The 18,185-nt window shown below is 29.7% G+C and overlaps 1 protein-coding gene across 1 annotated transcript in view; it reads left to right on the forward strand.

The window, feature by feature from the left end:
* Positions 1-476: 476 nt before the first annotated feature.
* The window catches only part of LOC142336361 (NAD kinase-like), a 48,228-nt gene continuing 30,519 nt past the window's right edge, over positions 477-18,185 (forward strand). Inside the window, exon 1 of the mRNA XM_075385136.1 lies at positions 477-1,227. Within this exon, the coding sequence (XP_075241251.1) occupies positions 718-1,227 (510 nt within the window). The 5' untranslated portion in view covers positions 477-717. The remainder of the gene's footprint in view (positions 1,228-18,185) is intronic.

An 18,185-nucleotide genomic window follows, 5' to 3' on the forward strand; every position in this document is an offset into this window, starting at 1 on the left:
TACCAGGTCTCTGGATATTTGTTTGATTTAGCGTCTGTGCTCTTCGTGATTTTTGTCAATATTTGCGCTCATTTGCGAGTTTTTTTCAAAGCTGCTTATCAAAATAAATCACATGAAATTAATATATTTTATGAGCGCGGTTACTGCATAGATTGACAGTTCTGTTTCTTGTTTCATACGTTCTTTGTTTTAAACATTATTAATGCTTCAGAATTCTCTGCTGGCAGGATTTTAATTTTATGGTTGCTTCAAAGCGCAGCTTTTGCTCACGCATAATAAAATGGTCAAATTATGACGAAATTTGTGTACGGCATTCAATGAATACTATTCACGAGGTCGCTTCTGAGAGTATGAAAAAACGTTCTCAGAGCAAATGTTTGTATTGAAGTGAGATTTTAATTATTCATGTGAACTTTTGGAGCGCGATTAATCTTAGATGGTTTTGAGTATGCTAATTTGTGGCAAGAATCAGCTTACGCTGAACAGGAGCTACTATTAATAATTCGAATTGATATACAGTACATTTTGATAACTTTTTGTTATTGGTTCTGCGATTGAACGTTCTAATTTTTCTAGCATTGTCTCAATTGGTCATCTATATTACCCTCTAAAAGTTTTTTTTCGTTTGAATATCGTAATAAATAAAAGCAGAAGTTATGTTGCGATAATTAATTGAAATTATTGGAGAAGTTTAGTTGGTCGTTTATCAATACAATCATGTCCATTGTTCATTGCACTGACTTTTACGCTGTGCAGTTACATCGAGTGGAAGAAATTACCGAACCTGAATGTCCTTCATTGGGTGAAAAGCAAATAGATTCTAGAAATGATACAAATTTTCAGAAAAGTTGGTCCGATGACGCGAATGAAGGAAGCGAACACGGCGGAGCTGAGTTGACTACCGCTCTGTCGTTGCCAAAGAAACAAAAATGCCAGCAGATCGCATATCAAAAGGACAATTATATCATAGACAACAACACCAACAATAACGACGAATGTTTTAACAGTTGTTCAACATCGTCAACAGCAACATTTCTGTCCTGGTTGTCGATTAAGTCCTGTGATAGTGGTGGTCCGAATAACAGCAGTGGCGCTCTGAAGATGTTGCTTAAGTGGAACTCGGCAAGCGGGCACCCTCGCAGTGTGTTCTTGGTAAAAAGTTCCTACGATAAAGATGAAACACAACTCAGAGAGTCTTTTGTGCCTTTAGCCAACTATATCCTCAGTGTAAGTGCTCTATTCTCTGAGTTATTAAATCTGTTTCCTTACCTCTTTGCAACCCCCCCCCCCCCCTGTGAACAAAGATTTTGTGCGTGAACCACTTGTTGTGCTTCTTTTTTATAGCTGCGAAGCTGTAAGCTGAGCGGAGCTGTATTGTGGTGAGTAGTGGATAAAACAAGGGATTCAACCACCAGTAAAATTTGTCCCTTTCTCCTAACGCTAATCGCGCATGTCGAATCGGTCCAAATTTTACTGTTTGTTGAATCCCTTGTTTTATCCACTACTATATATTAGCTCTAAATTCACTTCTTTTATATTTTAAATTTATCATTTCTTGTCTCACTTAGTGCAAACCACTAGTACAGAGTTAAGCTGGTAATTAATCATTATCAGACGGATAGGTTGGGTTCTATCCCCACTGACTCCAGTGGACGTCCCCAGATACTAGTATAAAACTAATGAGTGAAACTGCTTCGCAGATGAGACCGTGTAAAAAGCACGCAAACAAACTTGCAAAAAAACTTGAACAAAAAAGAAAACGTGAACAAAAATTGAAAGAAATATTAAAATAATAAAAATTTTCATATATCCCCTAATCAATATTTAATCAATCTAAAACTAAAACTTTCTGTCTCACTTGATGTAGTGGTTAAATCATCGAGTCTAGTTAAGTTGCTTTAGCAAACGGAAGGTTTGGGGTTCCTTCCTCACTGACTCCAGTGAACGTCCCCCGACTCTAATGAATTACTATGAAACTAAGTGAGATAAAAAAAACCAAATTCACAGTTCTTAAAAAGGATAATCCCTGCTGTGAGACTGTATATGGGACACACTGTGATGGGTATACAGTCAAAGACACTGAGATCGGTGGAAACACAGTGATTAGTGTTTTTCTATGTCTTCTTGAATATTATACTTATAAACATGCTCTCTGAATTGATTTCTAGCGTGACCATATCTATATCTATGAAGATAAATACATAGTCTACATTTCCTATTTCTAAATCTATATAATGATATATGTTTGTAAACATTACACATACTACACGTTAGATATTGATCAGGATCAGAATAGTGATATCCCAAATGTTCTATATAATCTTTCACTTTAACCATATTTTTACAAACATAACAAGAATATTCTAATTCTTTGCAATTATTACAACATTCTTTCCAAGGTTTATTTATACACTTATCGCATTTCATTTTCATTTTTCGAAAAATTATTTTTTGATTATTTCCCTAAAAAAATACATCATGTCTCAATCAACTAATACTAGTGTCATAAACTTCTGCGATGTCTGTAATCTATCCTTTGAATCAAAGAAGGCTTTATACAGGCATCAATCATACAATCTCAAACAGAAGGAACTATTGGAGAAAATGTTTGAGTCTGAAGAAGAGGAAATCTCGGAGAGGGTGTATAATTTGGATGAAGATGATTATATTATTAAAATTATGGCTAAAACTAAAACAGAAACTAAATCAAACTGAAACTGAAAACAATATCTATTCTAAGATTAGGTTTATATGTAAAGAATGTCATGAAGAATTTAGAAGTAAAGTAGCTCTAACTACTCATTCATATAGTCACAATCGCATGTATCTAGAAAGCACAGAAGACTTCGATATAAACTCAAGTCAGAACATGAGAGAATTTTATATTACTGATAAAGGTGGGAATTACATTGAAGATATAGATGAAGCAACTAATTACTCTTTAGAAGAAATTAAAAACTGTTACCAGTTTCGTAAAGTTAAGAGTTTTAAATATAAGATCGCGGCTGAATGTGATTATAAGAAGAGAACCAAAGAAGAAGTTAAAACTACTAAAATATTTTTCATTACTGATTATATTAATAATAATGCAATATATGAATATGGTGACTTCAATCGGTGGCTAGATTTCGAAAAGGAAATATATGAAGGTTATGGTTATGATTTTGAGTTTCTTGGAATAAGAAGTATTCAGTTAAACATTGAACCAACTAAAGCATCTATTGGTAGTTATATAGATTTACCTCCAGATCTCAAAAACTCTAAATCGATATTAAATATACGTAGTTATAAATACAATTGCTTACAACTAACCATAACTGCCTGGCTACATCCCGCCTCACAGCATGCAACTCGAGAAAGTAAATATGTAGATAAACTAATTGAACCAAGACAACATGAAGATGATTTTGCTTATATAATAAGAATAGAGAAATTGGATAATATTAATATTCGGGTATACACACCTTGTGGCAATGGTAAAATAGAATTTTTTAAACAAGTGGATGATTTTAATAAAGATAGAAAAGATATAAGAATACTAGTTTGGAGTAATGGTCAAATAGAACACTGCGACCTAATAAAAAATATAGAAACCCTGTTAGAACGACCAAATAAAAATAACATAAAATATTATTGCGATAGGTGTACCTATTGGTTTAACTCACAAATTAAATATGATAAACACGAATGCAACAACTCATTCAAACCAGAGATTGTTTGTCCTAAGAAAAAACATATTACTTTTATAAATGAACACAAACGTCAGAATATAAAAAATATTATAACTGCCGATATAGAATGTTGCATTGTTGAAGTCTCAACTAATGATTTAAAGTATGTAATAGCTGAACATATTCCAATAGCTGTGGGTTACACCTGGCAAGGTAACTTCAAACACTACTTTGGTCTAGGCTGCATCAAAAGATTTGCTAGAGATCTGTTAGAAATAGAAACTGAGAATAATTTCAAACATAATGAAAAGATGATATTCACAGAAGAAGATAAATTATATCATAAAACTAGTAACACTTGTCATATCTGCAGCAAAACATGTATTAATAAAGTAAGAGATCATTGTCATGAAACTGGTAAATATAGAGGACCAGCATGTAAAATATGTAATCTAAGATACAAACAACAAAACTTCATTTCAGTAATATTCCATAATGGCTCTGGCTATGACTTCAACCTACTATAGAGTGAACTCTTCAAACCGAATAATGATAAAAGAAAAGTAGATAACATACCACTAGCTGCTGGTAAATCTAAGATGTTTAGCATTGGTTGTCTTAAATTCTTAGATAGTTATAACTTCTTAGCTATGCCCCTAGATCAAATGGCAAAGATATATGGATGTAAAACTAAAACATTATATCCATATGAATACTTTGGTTTAGACTCCTTGGGAACCACGACAAAGTCGTACAGTAATCTTATAGGTAATCTAAAAATAGAAGACTTCAAATCCTCTCTACATAATAAATTACCAACACAAGAAGACTGTTTTCATTATTAAAGTTATCTACTTCTTGTGTTGGTAAAACTGGAAAAGATCTAACTATAGAGTATTTACAGAATGATGTGGAAATATTAGACTATTGCATGAATGAATATGTTAAATTAAGTATTAAAGAATTCAAGCTCAATCCACTACATTACGTTAGTCTCCCGGGTTATAGTTTTGATTGTTGGTTAATGTCAAGTGGTGTAACATTAGATACATTGCAAGATAAACAAATGCTAGATGATTTTGTTGGAGCAAAGAGAGGTGATATATGTGGAATAATGGGAGATAGATATATAGATAACAGTGATGGTAGGACCATATGGTACATAGACGCAAACAACCTATATGGTTATGCAATGATGCAAAAGTTACCTTATAAGGATTTTGAGTTTATTACTACTACTACTCTAGATGTTATATTGAATACTCCAGATGATAGTGATCATGGTTACTATATAGTTTGTGATATTGATTATACTAATGAATGTAAAGAGAGAACAGAACAGTTAGCACTAATGCCTAATAAGAGAAAGATAAATGATAATGAATTGGGATACCGACAAAGAGAGAAAAGTAAAGCAAGATCCGAGAAATTAATCTTAGACCAAAACAACAAAAAAGAATATATGGTTCATTATAGGATGTTAAAGTTCTATGTTAAGATGGGAGTAAAAGTAACAAAAATACATAGATTAATTAAATTTAAACAAGACTACATATGTAGAGATTATATACAAAACAATACAAATAAAAGAGCAACAGCTAAAACTGAAGCAGAAAAGGATGTAAGGAAATTAATGAATAACTCATTATATGGAAGAATGTGCATGAATCCTCTACACTTCTTTCAAAGCAAGTTCTTGCATGATGAAGAAAAGATAATGAAAAGTGTAAGTAAACCAGCATTTAAGAATATAACTAGATATAGAGATTATAGCCAAATAGAATATATAAAGAAAAAAATAATATGATTCTCCAGTATATGTAGGTGTTACTATCTTAGAATTAAGTAAATTATACATGTATGATGTATTCTATAATATTCTACAACCATCCCGCAAAGATCTAACACTTCACTATATGGATACGGACAGTTTCGTATTAAGTTATAGTGAAGGTAAAGTTAGTGATTAGCATATAGACTTAAGTAATCTAGACATACCTATAAAAACTAATAATAAAGTCCCCGGCAAGTTTAAGCACGAGCTGGGAAGTAGGATTATTGAGGAATTTATAGCATTGTCCCCCAAAACATATAGCTTCAAAAATTATCCTAAAAACACTAAAGAAAAAGGAATAAAGAAGCATAATAATGCTAGGCACATAGATTATTATGGTGCATTAATGAATAATACACAGAGAACAGTAGATGAATGTAGAATACAAACAGTTGGTGATAACATGACAACAACAAAAACAAGTAAGATTAGTCTAAACACATTTGATGATAAAAGATTTTATGTAAATAATATTAAAAGCTATCCTCATGATGAGAATCTATATCTATTCAAAAGAGATTTAATAAAAATGATACACCAAGCATCAGTGAAACTGCTTTGCAGATCATTAGATGGAGACAAAGACCTACTGGTTAATAATATTCTAGAATTAACCATTATTGATGATAGAAAGTTAATTGAAGTTGCTATTATATTATATAACGAGATTTGCTAATTTTTATAACAAATAATTATAGACCTAATTCATTCATTACATCCATATGGTTGGTAGTTAGTATATTATAAATCATTTTCTGAGCCATATTTTTGTCCATAATGTCTCCCATGATTGTATTCTTATATAGTGTAGATCCAGCTATTATATATTTTTTATATTCTAGAAATTTTTTTTTATCTTCTTAGCCCCATCTACATATTTAGAATAAGTTGAAATTATTAAATCATCATGATTTGGTTCCTTAATATGATCAATAAACTCATCTATAGTATTACAACGTCTTTAACAAGCTAAACATCTTTTTAGATTAAGAGAGAAGCTGTTTTCATTATCCATTTTTTACTCTTATTATAATTTTTCAATACATATAAAATGACTAAACTAGATAAACTTATAGAATTAAACAATCTAGAAAAACAAAACAGAAGAAATAGATTAGAAGATAAATTAAAACAACAAGAATATTATGGTGAAATAGATGAGTTATTTGATCCTCTAACCAAAACTATCAGTGAAAACAATGAACGGAATCTAGCATTAAGTGAACAAACATTAAGGGCAATAGATTGGCAAAATCAAGAGTTAGATAAACAAACTAAGATGATTGGTGAAACTGCTTCGCAGATCGAGCAACCTGGTTCCCAGTTTAATGAAACTGCTTCCAAGATGGGTGAAACTGCTTCGCAGATTGGTGAAACGTTAAAGGGGACCATAAAGCATACTCAAGATATAGCACCAGTTTATGTTGATACAAAAACAGCCAAACTTCTTCATGACATGGGGGCTCAAACTAATCCTCAATTAAAATTAGAACTCGTAGAATTACCTAGTAGGAGATATAAAATGAATGGCGTTGATATAACTCTAGAGCAGGGTGCATTTTTAGTTAGGGATAATGTATATGAGTTTTCAGAAGGATTTACTGATTTTCTTAATAAAACAAATGTAACATATGATGATAAGGTTGAGGAAGATGAAAACAAAATTAAAAGGTTTTAAAGGATATTAGATATGATTTAGCAAAAGGGGATAAGAAGAGCGCTAGATATAGAACAATAAAACGTATAATGGAGGTAAGAGATGATATATTTGGCAGGGGATTAAATGGGAACCCAAATATTTTAGTAGAAAGACTAGAATTATTAATACTAGAAACAAAAGCTGGTCATGATGGATTATATGATGAAATGCTAGATATATATAAGCAATTATTATCTATGAATATTATTAATCAAGACCAACTAGATAATTCTGTTTTTAACTATGGTAAATAGGTGAAACCATGACTATGTCCATAAATAAAACGTTAGAAAAAAAACAACAACTAGCTAAAGATGTATTCAGTCCTCAAATAACAAAGTTTAAAAGACAAAGAATAATACCACTATATAAAGATGAAACATGGTCAGCTGATTTAATTGATAAGTCATCTCTAAGTAAATACAATAATAATTATAAGTTTATATTAACAGTTATAGATATATTCACAAAATATGCATGGGCTATTCCATTAAAGAATAAATCTGGTTTATCTATAACTAATGGTTTTAAAACAATCCTATCAGAAGGACGAAAACCCAGAAAAGTTATGGGTAGATAGAGGTAGTGAGTTTTACAATAAAACATTTAAATCTTTACTTAAAGAATATGGAACCGGCAAAGCCGCTTCAGGGATAGAGCTATATTCTACTTATAGTGATTTAAAGGCTGTATTCATAGAGAGATTCAATAGAACATTATTACACATAATAAATAAACCTATGTTCATCAATGGCGATGGTAATTGGGTAAATATATTAAATGATGCTGTTGTAACATATAACAATAACATTCACTCAACAATTAATATGACACCAGTTGATGCTTCTAATAATCCTGATAGAGTTAAATACTATATCAGTGAAACTGCTTCGCAGATTAATTCTACCAAAGCAACACCAAAATTTAAAGTTGGTGATTATGTTAGAAATGCAGATAAACGTAATATCTTCTCTAAAGGTTACACTTCTAATTGGAATAGAGAATTGTTTAAAGTGAATGAAGTTCTAAAAACACATCCACCAACATATAAAATAGAAGATATTAATGGAGAGATAATAGAAGGCAAATATTATGAACAGGAACTATTGAAATCCGAGTTTGATTTTGAATCTAATAATAAGGTTTTGGAAACATTAAATATAGACCTGCGGTCCTAAGTCTAATTATAATTCTAAGTCTAAGTCTAATTGTAAGACTAATTATAAGTCTAATTACAAGACTAATTATTATTCTAATTATATGTAAACAAATACAAAGTTGACAAGAAATAGATTCAATCAAGCTAAACATAAATCAACATCAACATCAACAAACAACTTAACACTAAGTAAGGCTCGTGGGTTATTCCTAGAAGATAATGATGATATTGATATGAAGGATACCTATAAAATTACAAATGTTCATCCTCCTAGAGATGAAAAAGATGTTGTTAATAAAGAGTATTGTGACAATAACTTATTATCCTCTTCTAATAAAATAGACATTTTAAGTAGAAACATAACTGAACTAAGAAAGGGTGACTTTTGATAAAGTAACAACTAAAACCTTACAACTAAATGAAACACAAGTTAATGAAGAAGTAATTAATGAGTTTATTGAATTAACAAATGAAGTCAGAAATACTGTTAAGTTTTGTAATAAAGTTGCTGCAGATACTATCTCTAAATATAATCAATTAAAGCAAGAATTTGATAATAATAAGTTTAATCAGAATATAACTAACATACAGTTAGATGAATTGTTTACTAACGGTCTGAGAGAAATGAAAGAATACAATAAATCTCTTAGAGGTGTTATAGTACAATATATAATTGCTATACTTTTACAAAGTAAGTTACTTGATAATAAAGAGAAAGACAGACTTGAGATGCATTATAGTTTTAACCAAGATATAATGAAAGAAATAGAAAGAATTTTTACTAATGAAAATAAGCAAAGCAATGACCAATCCAACAGCACCGAGTGAGAGATTACTATATCCAGATTTGTCATCAGTATCAGAAAGATTGATAAACGAAAAGATTCAAGCTAATAATAAATTTAACAACAATATTAACATTATAAAAGATATTAGAAATTATTATGAAACTGAAACTAATAAGTATAATAAGAAGTTAAGTATATATAAGAATTATATTAACGTAGCTGAGATAACAGAAATAGTATTATCATCTATAGCAACAACTGCAACAACAACATCAGTTGCATTAGCAGGTATAGGATTAGCTTATTCTATACCAACAGCTTTTGCTACAGCAACTGTTTGTGGTTCATTATCAAAAACAATTAATACTAAAATAAGAAATAAAATTATAAAGTATTCACAAATGTATATTTTAAGTAAACAGTTTAGTGATAAGTTTAATAAACTATATGCTAAATCAATGAATGATAATAAAATAGATAATGATGAGTATAATGAATTTGTTGAGTTATATGAGGATTATAAGAAGAATAAGAAAAACAAGCTGAGTATTTTTTTAGATTAAAGATAGTAGTGCTTAGTAATAACAATGTTTTTAGTAATAATAATATTAGTATTAATTTTTATCCGCGAAGCGGTTACACCGATCGATAAATATATAATAATAATCTTAGTTATAATCATAATCATAAACATAATATAATGATAATATAATCATAATCATAAACATAATATAATCATAATTATAATCAAATAATTATCTTTTCTTTGTACCTAAGTATAACCCTCTTCCTTTTTGTACTACTTTTATACCTTCACCAGTAGTTGCAAATTTAATTAAATCAGGTGTGGCTGATAAAGCAGCTCTAGGGTTTCTAGATGCAGCTGCACTTCCTATTTTACTTGCTATTTCTAATGCTCTTACTGAATTATTAGCTACTTTCTTTCCAAAGTTAACTGTAGCCCTACCAACACTTTTAAAGAAATCTTCAAGTCCTTCTGCTTCTATTGTTGCATCAGATACTGTCATTGATTTATTCCTTCTACATAAAACACAATTACCTTTTAACATCTTAGTTCCTTTTGAAGTAATAGCTCCTCTTGTATTAACAGTACCACTATAATGTCTACCTCCAACACAATATGAATTAGTTTTGAACTTATTTAAAAGACTCATTTCTATATATAAAAAATAATGGAAGTTAAAAAGTATAATCCCTTTGTTGTTATTAAGCCTAAGCCTACGGGTTCCACCCGCGAGCGAAGCTCGAAGACTGAGCCTAAGCCTAAGGTTAAGCCCAAGCCCAAGGTTAAGCTTGAAGCTAGAGGCTTGGCTCTAGAGAATAAAAAGAAATTAGACATTATTTATGCTAAAGGTTTTGTTAATACTAATAAGAAATAGTTAGGTATTAACAAGAGTAACAATTAGAGCTGACTAGCTATAAATATAAGTATAAGTATATGGTTATGTATAAGTATAAGTATATAATTATAACAATAACTATATTATACTATAATTATAAATTATCGCTAGTTATATCTAAAATTATAATTATCGCTAGAGTTATATCTAAAATTATAATTATCGCTAGAGTTATATCTATGACTTAAATTATATCAATGACTTAAATTATATCTATGACTTAAATTATATCTATGACTTAAATTACATCTATGATATTATGTCTACCATCTTATTACCATCACTATTCACACTAATAACCTTTCTAGTTAATACTAATGCATGACATATAACATCTGCAACTACAGCACTAAATTTAAAATTAAGTTGTATTGGTTGTGGGCCTATATGATCCCTTTGATATCTAGTATCAAATACATATATTCTATAACTACTCTTAAATGTTCTATGATTTATATATGGTTTTATATTATGTGGTAGCCCATTATAATCTTTATTAAAGCTAACAATCTCTTTAAAAGGCTCATTATAATTATTAGTACCATAATAAACATTCATTCTATCCTCGGGATAAAACTCACTACCAATCTTACAATAACATTCAGTAACATTCATTACATCAAATGTACTTGCATCATGAGTTTGTTCATTAACATTATTATTTTGAAAACGAACTATTATATATTGCGGTCTTTCCATACCACTTTCCATACCAAGATCAAACAAGAAGTTAGTAGCATTGGGTACATTCTTATAAAATGTCTTTCTTTCATAATAACTAAAGTCTACAATATTCTTTTTACTTAAACCCTTTTGCACAATAATTCTATTATCATTACTAGGATCAATACTAGGTACACACCATGATTCATCTCTAATTTCTATATTACCATCATTTGCAACTGCACCAGGATTAGCATTAACTCTATATAGAGCTCTATCATTATTATTTCTTTTTAATAATAGTTTAAATCCTAAACCATATATAATCTTTTCTAAACCATTTTTGAAACCAAATAGATCACTCATCTTAATCATATGACCTCGTTGTGCAGCAATATGGTCACCTTTAAGTTGACTATCTCTATTGCCCTGATTTCTAAGAAAACCACTCTCCTATTCATCATCAGTACTAGTTAATAACTTATACATCAATAGATTAGGATGACAATGATCTATATATTCAATACTCCTACCACCACTAGTTTCAAGCTTAATTGAACTAAACAAAGCTATCATACCATAAATAAGTAATCTAATATTAGCATCATTAGCAAATACACCACCAGCATCATCTGATACAACAAACTCTATCTCTAGATATGAATCATGTATATTTAAGTGATTCTCTTCTCTATTGAGTATGATATTAATATTGGTATTAACCGTATTCATTGTTGCTAGATTATTAGGTTTATATTTTATAATCTTACTTTTATGTAGATCATTATTATAACCATAAGTTGTATCCAAGTTAAAATCCATTTTTATTAGATAAAAAATGACAGACAACTTGATTTTATATGAACTACAAAATATACACGAAGCTTTAACTCAAACTAAAGAAGAGTATACACTTAACTTTAGAATGATAAAACCAACAGAAAAGTTTAACTTTAGTGAACCTATACTTAATACAACAAAATTAGGTTTAATTAGATTATCTGTTTATAATTCGGTGTTTAATGTGAATAGGAGAAATAATCAATTCTTATATGCTAGTACTGTTATAGAAGATGAGGAAGCTCGGACTCTTAGCTCTGACCCTAACCTTAACCCTATCTCTACCTCAAGCCCAAACATTACATCTATACTTCATCATAATTATAAAGGAATCCCGTTGCTATATTCAACTATTACACCGGGAGCATATGAGTTAACTGACATAGCAGAATTAATAAAAGAAGAAACTGATGGTAATGTTATTATAGAACCTGATAAGAATACGATGAAATGTTTAATGGAAATAAAACAAGGAGCACTTAGCTTTGATATAGAAAACTCACTAGCCTCATTACTAGGATTTAGAAAAATAATTTATAAAAAAAGGTAGATATAAATCTCAGAAAATTATTGATATTATGGGTTTTAGTACTATTAACATTCATTGTAATGTGATATCTAGAGCTAAAGATAGTGGTAAAGATACAGATATACTATATACTTTTAATCTAACAGAACCACCAGGTTACTTGATAAATATTATACCAACTAATATCTTGTATCAAAATGTACCTAAGGATAGAATAGAATATATAGAATTTCATATTAAAGATGAGCATGTAAGACCTATAGACTTTAATGGTGATGTATTAAGTTTTACTTTACATTCGATTTAGTCTTATACTTATACTTACACTTAGACTTTTCTGTGAAGCAGGTTCCCTGATACTTATACTTATACTTATCTGCAAAGCAGGTTCCCGATACTTAGACTTGTACTTAGACTTACACTTATCTGCGAAGCGGGTTCCCTGATACTTAAACTTAAATTAAACTACAAAACTCTCCGATCCCAATTAATTCTTAGTTTACCATTAATATTTTTATTTTAGTTATATCAATGACAATATAATTATAAGGCTCTTTCCATACTTATTACATATATTAGCAAAATCGTTATAACTAAGTTCAACATTATTAAAGAAATCTTGATATATAGATATGAGGACTTTGCCTCTCTGTTCAAATAAAATAAATAGATTACATTTCTCTCTAACTCTCTGCCTATCCAGAGAGAACAGGTTTTGACTAAGATATATCATATTACAGTTATTATGTCTACCTCTACAAAAGTATTCATTAATAACTGGTTCTTTGGCTCTAACATCATCAAATATCATTAGTTTCTTTAAGTCTTTGGGTAGTTTATCAGGGGATGGTAAATCTTTTATATCTTTAATAAATTCAACATCTGCTTATTCTTTCTATGGTTTATTCTTTCTATGGTTTATTCTATGGCTTATTCTTTCTATACCATGGTAATGATCGCAAGTAGGTCCAATGTTGTATAGCTTATCAAAGTATATACTAGCTGGATTTAGTTTTTTTTAATAAGAATGTCTTACCACATTCACTAGGACCAGATATTATACATCTAAAGTTATCTGGGAATGCGGCTTCAGTAATTATATCATCATCATTTAACCATGAATATAGATCATCATTTATGTTTACAGATATCGGTGAATTTGCAAAACAACTCTGTTGAACCGCTTCACGGATATTATTAGTAGGATTATTACTAATGCTATTACTATTGCTATTCCTATTAGATTTACTCCTTTGATATTTTTCATCAAATAGATATATAAAATTATCATTATCATTATCAATAACATTATCCTTATCATTAACATTATCATTATTAGCAAAGCTACTTCGTAGATCATTAACATTATCATTATCATTATTAGCAAAGCTACTTCGTAGATCATTAACATTATCATTAACATTATCCTTATCACCACCTCTACTACAACTTAAACAAAAACACTCATTATATATTTCTGGATATTTACATTGATTAACTAGAATATTCAAAGCACTTTTAATTCTAAACCCTCTATCAATAAGATAGATCATATATAAACAATAAGCCCCACAATAAGATTCATCATATTGTTGTATTCTCTCATTAGAGCCTAGATCAACATATTCTTCTAGGAATAATGGAGGGGTTTCTACACCAAAACTATCAAAGTAATATGTTGGACCACCTTCTCTTCTTATAACTAAAACCCAATGTGTACCTTCAGTTGGATGTAGATTTACAATAATGTTAGAGTTAGGTTCACTTACCATTTCTGGTTTATCATCTCTTATTACAATTTCAATTGGTGTTAGACTTATATCTTTACCTATATCTTTTATTCTGATATCACTCATGGCATTATTATCAATATTAAATTTATTATTGAATTCCTCAAAAGTTAGGATGAGCATTTTTATAATAAATTTATTAAATCTAAGTCTAAATCTAAATCAAATCTATATTTATTATATAAAAATGCAAACATGTAGTGCAGTTTTTATTTTTATTATTATAGTTGGAATTTGTTATATAATATATGATTCAAGACCAAGTAAATATACAAAACTAGAAGAAAGCTTAAAGCTTTGGTGGATTTATGAATAGGAGTCTAGTTAGATTTGAATATGAAGAGTCACCACTACATAATATTGTTTATGGTGGAACTGGAACGGGTAAAACATATTTTTTAGACAATACTTAAAGTTATACTTAGACCATGATCAAGTTCAAGTTCAAGATCAAGTTCAACATCAAGTTCAAGATCAAGATCAAGTTCAAGATCAAGTTCAACATCAAGTTCAAGATCAAGACCAAAGGTCCATAGTTATAGTTTGTAAAGATGACAGAGACTGGATAGATCCTGAGTCTAATAAGTTTTAAACTGGGTTTAGTAAATGTGATATAAATATGATCACAAAAAATAATATGCATAAATTTCAAAATTGTGTAATAGTACTTGATGATATGGGTGATAGGTTAAATAAGGATATAGGTTATTATTTTACTGAATGTAGACATTATAATATTCAAATGATTGTAATGTGTCATAAACCAGCTCAAATAATTAATACAGCAAGAATGAGTTGTGATACTATTTATTTAACAACTTATAATGGACCTGACCTATTTAAAAACTTTAATGAGATATATAAATGTGAACATGACTTCAATAAAATAATTAGTGAATTAAATAGTAACTATTATAATTGTACAGATGGAATGTCAGATGAACTTCGTTATGGTATTATTAAATATAATAAAACGGAAAATACTTTTATTATTATTAGTAGTAATAGAACAATGATATATGATTTAAGAGTTGGTTTCCTTGATTTAAAAGCTCTTAGTTTAAAAGATGATTTAGAAAGAGAAGATATAAATAAACTTATAGCATATATGAAACCACTAATGATTAATGCAACAGATAGAAATGTTATTAATCATGATAATTATCAATTTTATTTTAATAAACTTCTTACTTTAAACAATATTAAAATTCAGAATGATGTTTTAACAAAAGAGATGATTAAGGGAAATCAAATATTGGTGGAATTATAGGCACAGGTTTATTTATATTTAATTGTTTTTATCCTGATTCAATATCAAGAAATGCTGGAACTGTAGCAATGGGAGCAAGCACAATGTTGAGTAGAGTAAATACATTAGTTAATGTTGGATATGGAGAAGAGTTGGAAGGTGAAACACGGACAAAGTCCGATTCCTTGATCTGCGAAGCAGGTTCCATGATCCAAGAGGAATATATAGATCGGGGAAGCAGTTTGGTAAACCACGAGCAAAGTTTGTATACTGATCAGTGTAACTGTGACTTCGTCAATGAAGAGATGGGAATTTTGAATAGAAAGGGAGGAAATTTTTTTAAACAAACTATATATAAATAATGAAGAATTTAGAGAAGAGATTATAAATTTTGTTAAAGATAAAAATGAATTAGACCTTGATTTGATCTTTGATAAGAGATGTTAAACTAATACACTCAATACTTTAGGAAATAAATATTTAACAGAGTGTATCACATCTGAAGATAATACTAAAGATTTAATTGAAATCATGGCTAAATATTACCCTGAGAAGGATGAGGTAAATTTTATAGTTTACCCTATTATAAATGCTTTTACAATGTTTAGAGTGTAACTATAAATGTGGAAACATTGCTGTTTTAAAATATCATTATGAATCATTTCATAAAGATAAAACTGATAAATGTATGTGTGGTAATATAATATTAAGTGGTATTTGTGCTAATGATTTTTCCCCATGGGGTTCTTTAAAAAATGAATCTAGTTCGAGTTCTAATTCTAGTTCTAACCCTAGTTCTAATTCTAGTTCTAACCCTAGTTCTAGTTCTAACCCTAATTCTAACTCTAGTTCTAACCCTAGTTCTAGTTCTAGTTCTGGTTCTAACCCCAGTTCTAGCTCTAGTTCTGGTTCTATCTATGACTATAACTCTAACTCAGATCCTAACCCCAACCCTAACCTTATCCCCAACCCTAACCTTAACCTTATCCCTAACCCTAACCTTAACCCCAGCTCAGAAGTATTAACTAGATGTTGTAAAAAGTGTAATTATATAAAACCACTAAATAATTTTGATGAGGGTAAGTAAACATGTAGAAGTTGTACTTCAGCTAAAGTTAATTGTCCATATTATACTTCTGTTGTGAGATATGATGGGATACGGGCTCATGTAAAGAAACAACATCCAGATATAGAATTGACTAGAGGATTTAGTAGAAATATAACTGATCGGTGTAACCGCTTCGCGGATAAAACAATTAATCCTAGTTGGCAAAGTCCTAGAGCTGTAAGTCCTTTAGTTATTAACCAAATAGAGGATCTGCGAAGCAGTTTCACTGATAGTTGTTCATGTAAATACTATAATTTTGTATCATTTCTTATTAATAATGGAATAAATATAGAAAAAATAAAAGAAAATATAAATTTATTGAAAAGTATAGATAATTTGAAAAAATAAAAATTAAAAAAATATGAAAAAAGCGGGATTCACTCTTTAAGAGCGAAAAAGAGCGATCTTTTCTACTGGGGATCACTCCGAATAAGAGTGAATCACTCTTAAAGAGTGAAATGTAAATTTTGCTTTGATTTTTTGATTTTTTGTTTTTATTTTTGATTTTAATTGATTTTTTTATTGAATTTAGAGCTAATATTTAGTAGTGGATAAAACAAGGCTTCCAGAAATCAGTGAAATTTGGCCAGATTCGACATGCGTGATTAGCGCTTGGAGAAAGGGTCAAATTTTGCTGGTGGCTGGAAGCCTTGTTTTATCCACTACTGTGGTGTCCATGTTTTTTACAATCTAAAGAATTTGGATTGTATTTGTGCTCTGTATTTTTTCTATGATTAACAGGTAAAGCTCAGCGGGCATAAATTTTCATTATAGCCCCTTGGCTGGATATGGCAGTCTTTCAAGTGCTTAGAGTGGTGGAACGCCGTAATTCAAGATTAAAATGTCATTTTTGATGAGTTTTTGAGCCTAAATTGCTGCTTTTTTTTTACGTTTTTGTCCCTTTTTGATTTTTTTGTTTGACCGGTCTTAAATTGAGGTATCTAAAATTTAATAAAGGTCCTTTGCAAGACATTGAGTTTTTCTAGCACTGGGCGCAGCAAACCTCCTCTAGGTTTTGATAATAGGGTACTGCATAGTTGGTAGGGGCAATGGAATGGTTTTCAACATTTTAATATCACGCATTTTTTCTTAGATATTATTTTTTTTTAGAATTGCAATTGGTTACTGAAAATTTTGTGAAGACAATGAAATGGTTCTGAGGATGTAAATATTAAGGGTCTTGCAACATTTGAATAAAATTTGCAATTGTTTTCGGAAAAACAAGTTTTAGGATTTATATTTTTTTTTACTTTTTTTGGAATTCAACGATCTTCAGAGGCCAATCAAATTTTTGAAAGTGTTGCAGATGAGTTACTGGAAGGATTTGACAGGCAGTAAAAAATTGTTTTGAACCTTAATTTTGCGAAATTTAGAAACTTCGAAAAAAACTTCGCTATTTTCAATTTTAAAAAGTTTTGGCGTATTTCTTGAGTT

The sequence above is a fragment of the Convolutriloba macropyga genome, chromosome 3 (assembly GCF_964194025.1).
Source record: "Convolutriloba macropyga chromosome 3, txConMacr16.3, whole genome shotgun sequence".
In the NCBI taxonomy this organism is placed as follows: Eukaryota; Metazoa; Xenacoelomorpha; order Acoela; family Convolutidae; genus Convolutriloba; species Convolutriloba macropyga.